Here is a 5,483-nt window from a genome sequence, read left to right as displayed (position 1 = left end):
TTAGGGGCCCTGCTATTGTAGTAGTGGGCCCTGAGTACGTATACGTACATACACATATATATATACATATATATACATATACATGTATACCTATATGTACATATATACGTATAGGTACATATGTATATGTACATATATACATGTATACATATACCTATATACATACATATGTAATTTTTTTTCCAAAAATTCTAGAAAAATATCAAAATGAATAAAATGCAAAGAAAAATATCTAAAACTCAAAAAAATATGAAACAATTTTTTTTTAGGTTAGTATTACTTTCACCTACATGTTAAAACTATGTGCATGCATAAAAGTACTATTGTTTTCTCTATAATCAATTTAATATGTTAAACATTAATAATTTTATAAATAAATATTGAAATGTACAAATTTTGTAAACTTAATTTTTTAGTCTTCTTTTGTCGTGCTCTACACAGCAAAATAAAAATAGGCGTGGCATAACATTAATAATTTTATAAATAAATATTGAAATGTACAAAATTTGTAAACTTAATTTTTAGTCTTCTTTTGTCGTGCTCTACACAAAAAAAATAAAAATAGGCGCGGCGTACGCGCACCAATCAGACTAGTTATCTTTAGGAAAGAGATGCCTGAAAGAAAGAAAACTACTTATAGATATCCAAGATATCTTGTAACCAGGAAGGTTCATCTCTAGAAATAGGAAGGAGTTCAGAGGATGTATGACAGCCCTTATGTATGTATGTATGTATGTATGTATGTATGTATGTATGTATGTATGTATGTATGTATGTATGTATATGTATATATGTATGTATATGTATCTATATATGTATATGTATGTATATGTATATATACATATATATATATATATATGTATATATATATATACATATATATATATACACATATATATATATATACATATATATATATATACACATATATATATATATGTATATATATATATGTATGTATATATATATATATGTATATATATATATATATGTATATATATATATGTATGTATATATATATATATGTATATATATATATATATGTATATATATATATGGGCCCGCAGAGGACAAGTCGGGAGAAGTCATTACCAGCCAAAACAAGCAATACAAGCCAAGAGAAGCTAAGAAAGAAGTTGCTGACTAAGTTTAGATCCATCTATATAAGTTACACCCCCTTATAACAGGCTCAGATCAATATAAGACAAACATGGTATAGTGTTATTATACTTATGTAGACCCAAACTTATCTAAAAACTCATGTATGTTCCTCTTGTGATCCATCTACGACGCATCCATAATTCTTACACAAGTACGTTAGATCAGAAATTTACCAATCGTCGACACTATATTTGATATGAATCCTTCTTTTTTCTATTATAACCCTAATTTTAATGATTATTTATTTTGTTTTATTTGGACTCTTTATTTATATATTTTGTCTCACAAACGGTATGAAAATCGAGCTACTAATTTTCTATTATTTTTAATATTAAATTTAGTTATTTATTAATCGTATTTGATATTTAATTTTTTATTTGATCTAGATCATTAAATATTCATAACCATTATCGGTCAAGATTTTTTTATTAACATGTTAATTTTATAATGTTGACAATGAATATAGTGACCTTTTTTTAACACTTAGATAATCCTATAATATATTCCAATCCTATTCAGAGAACAAAATGTGTCACGACTCGCGAGCTCTGCCAAAATGGTGACATCCATATATACTCCTCCATTCCGTTGGTCAGCGTCAGCAGGAGTACCCATTTTTGCCACGGCAAAGCACCCTCCCGAGTCCCGAGAAGCATCTACGAAGCGGCAGTGCTAGTGGACGTGGCACCGCAGCGGTCTAGAGAAAAATATGGCAGGCCCCACCCGGACCCACGTCCGCTATCGGCGAACAGTTGCCGTCCCTCTCGCAGGCCATAGCGCCTTCCTGAACCTACTACGTTCGCGCGTTGCTCGACGAGATCGGGCGGCTGGTGACTCTAAAAGTACGGAGTAGTTCGGATCCCAAGAATATATGCTCTTCCGGAACCATCCTGGCGACCTGGCCTCTCGTCTGGGCTGGGCTGCCAGCCTGGCACGAGAGAGTAGCGACGTGAGGTCACGGGAGCTCCGTGATCTGGACGGTGGAGACTCTGGGAGACAACGTGGCAAATCATGAGGACGATCGGAAGTCTACCATGTAGATACTTATTTTTTAGTCGCACTCGCTACCACGTCGTCGTGAAGAGGTCTACTGCAGTGCACTGGTACCAGCATCACTGTGACGGCACATCTCATACTGCTAGTATCATGGGGCACGGGCTTTTCCCGTCACAAATTCTCGACGTGCACAGTAACAAATGTAGAGGAAAATTAGCCATCTCATGCGTGGTGTCGCGTTATTAGCCTCGTATTAGAAGTGCTAGTGTGCTACTACTCCGCGAGCTGAATACTGTACCTGCTTCGAGCCTAGGCTAAAGATCTTGCTGATGTAAATATAAATGTTAGTGAATTTCCGTAGTTGGCTAGTTGCCTATTTACGTGAAAACGGGAACGATAAGAAACTTATATTCGAAAAATGAATTACGCAGTGATTCTCAATTATCTATGTAAGGAACTGCTTAATTATCGTGACCCCAGATTTGTTTCTCATTTTCGAGTTCGGATGTCAGTGAGATCTAAGGTGGGACGTTTCTGCAAATTGAAGTGCCCCACTGATCCGATGACAAGAAATATACTAGTAATTAAATCCACAAATCAGAAAACCGGGCAAAATGGATCATCCATTCCCCATCAATCTTTGCCGTTGTGTCTCGCATCCGATTCTCGATTCAGCTAGCACCAATTGGCCGAGCGATTTTCTCACTAAAGGATTGCCATGTATGCAAGTAAAAGCAGGATCAGCTATAAAAAAGTAAAAGTGGATCAATGGGATACGTAAATAATTAACGCCTCATTCGTCATCATTCAATTCATACCCCAATTAACGAGCAGAAATTGTAACAATAAACAAGTTCTCGGACCCCACCACGCCATGAACGTCGTAAACAAATATCCCCCCCCCCCCCACACTTCTCGCGCCTTCCTCCTGGAATTCCCGAAACTGCCCCCTCACGAAGCTTCCGTCCAGGCGCGGCCACCGCCCGATCCCGCAATCCCGCCACACGTACGCCTCAGATCGCACGGGCCTTATCCTGTGACCGACGTAGCTGGGGACCATTTCACCCTCCAGTTATCTATTTAAACCCTGGCAACCCACCGCGAAATCACCAAGAGAAAGCTCGAGCAAAATCACACTCAGCAACCACAAAGCAACACCCTCCAAATCCCAAACAAAACTCGCTTGTAGCCCGAAGACTGAAGCTTCTCTGACGAGATGGCTCCTGAGCTGGCCGGAAAGATGACCGCCAAGGCCGCGGCGACTCTGAAGCCCGTTACAAGGGCGTACGTGACGTTCCTGGCCGGCGACGGGGACTACTGGAAGGGCGTGGTGGGGCTGGCCAAGGGCCTGCGCAAGGTCGGCTCGGCCTACCCGCTGGTGGTGGCCATGCTGTCCGACGTGCCCGAGTCCCACCGCCGCATCCTCATCTCGCAGGGCTGCATCCTCCGCGAGATAGAGCCCGTCTACCCGCCCGAGAACCAGACCCAGTTCGCCATGGCGTACTACGTCCTCAACTACTCCAAGCTCCGCATCTGGGAGGTAACGAATTAACTGAACTAATTCATGAGCTGCTCCACTACCGTTCTTGCGCGTAATTCTGTTGTGGTGTGCTCACATGTCGACGTTGATTTTCCCAATTCGTTCAGTTCGTGGAGTACGAGAGGATGGTTTACCTGGACGCGGACATCCAGGTGTTCGAGAACATCGACGAGCTGTTCGAGCTGGAGAAGGGGCACTTCTACGCGGTAATGGACTGCTTCTGCGAGAAGACGTGGAGCCACACCCCGCAGTATAAGATCGGCTACTGCCAGCAGTGCCCGGACAAGGTGGCGTGGCCCACCGCTGAGCTTGGCCCTCCGCCGTCGCTCTACTTCAACGCCGGCATGTTCGTGCACGAGCCCAGCATGGACACCGCCAAGGCCCTGCTCGACACCCTCCGCGTGACTACACCCACCTCCTTCGCAGAGCAGGTGAGTGAGCTCGCCGTCGGTACGCATGGCACGGGCGCTCAAGCTCTTGACTTCGGGTGGGGGCATGCGTACTCACTGTTCTTGGTTTCTTGAATTTCGCAGGATTTCCTGAACATGTTCTTCAGGGAGCAGTACAAGCCGATCCCGCTCGTGTATAACCTTGTTCTGGCCATGCTCTGGAGGCATCCCGAGAACGTGCAACTCGAGAAGGTCAAGGTCGTGCACTACTGTGCAGCGGTACGTTGATTATCATCTCGATCAGCTGTGGTTAATTTCGTTCGATTTGCCGTTCTTGTGTGTGCTTGCTTACTGAACCGAGGTAAAAAAAAATGGTTGCAGGGATCGAAGCCATGGAGGTACACTGGCAAGGAGGCGAACATGGACAGGGAGGACATCAAGATGTTGGTGAAGAACTGGTGGGACATCTACCAGGACGAGACCCTCGACTTCAAAGGCCTGCCCGTCGTGCCAGCCGACGCCGACGCCGACGAGGTCGAGGCCGCGGCCAAGAAGCCGCTCCGCGCGGCGCTGGCGGAGGCCCGCACGGTCAAGTACGTCACCGCGCCCTCGGCCGCGTGATCCTGTCGCGCGCCCCACTCCGGGGGCCTTGCGTGCCGCTCGGGTGGCCGTGCTGGCGTGGTCATCAAAACATATAAAACGAATCTCCATATAAAAGGCCTTAATTTGCGTTTTAGTTTTTTTAGTTAGGGTGTCTAATTTGCGATCAGCTCGTTCCCTGTGAACGAGCTAGTACTGTGAATATACCCCCTCGGGTCACAGCTAGAGTATTTGTCTGCACGAGGGAATTATGTGTACTTTGGTTGGTAAATTAATAGGAAGCTGCAAAAATTATGGTCATCTTTCTATTTTATGTCAGATTCTGTGTCACTTGCACGTCTGGTGGCGATGCTCGCACAATGCTTTTCTTTTCCTTCGTTTTCCCGACTCCATTTTCCGGAGTTTTAAAGGTGGAACAGTCACTGAAGCGTACAGGTGCGTGATAAGTGATGCACACAATGCAGTTCTGAGCTGGCGCGTTGGCGAGAGCTCCCCTGAACTTTCTGGATGGTTCGCGCGTTGTTTTCGGACGCTTCATTTGGAGTGTGACGTACACTCTGGCTACGGCAATGTGCAACGGAACAAGAGCTTCGGCTAGATGCCCGCCCTGCGCCACAGGGGGACCCGTTTTTGTTTTGCGCTGTGGTCGCCGTGTCTCGAGTGGTTCAGATGTTTTCTAGGAGAGCACATGCTGGTTTCTCTGAGGCAGAAACGTCCACTTCTGGGTTGGTCCGGTGCCCCCAAAATCTTGCTGCTGCAGGGGCATCAGGTGGGCCCTGATTACCACGGTGACCTGG

The 5,483-nt window shown here is 44.7% G+C and overlaps 1 protein-coding gene across 1 annotated transcript; it reads left to right on the top strand.

Annotated features, from left to right (window-relative positions):
- The first annotated feature begins 3,257 nt into the window (after positions 1-3,257).
- LOC133916222 (galactinol synthase 1-like) lies at positions 3,258-4,992 on the top strand. Its single transcript, XM_062359804.1, has 4 exons — positions 3,258-3,697; positions 3,805-4,128; positions 4,231-4,365; positions 4,468-4,992. The coding sequence occupies exons 1-4, from the start codon at positions 3,374-3,376 to the stop codon at positions 4,705-4,707; spliced, it is 1,023 nt and encodes a 340-aa protein (XP_062215788.1). The 5' UTR covers positions 3,258-3,373; the 3' UTR covers positions 4,708-4,992.
- Positions 4,993-5,483: the final 491 nt, after the last annotated feature.

This window comes from Phragmites australis, chromosome 4 (assembly GCF_958298935.1).
Source record: "Phragmites australis chromosome 4, lpPhrAust1.1, whole genome shotgun sequence".
Taxonomy (NCBI): Eukaryota; Viridiplantae; Streptophyta; class Magnoliopsida; order Poales; family Poaceae; genus Phragmites; species Phragmites australis.
Note: the sequence above shows the minus strand (reverse complement) of the source record. Positions and strands in the feature narration are given on the sequence as shown.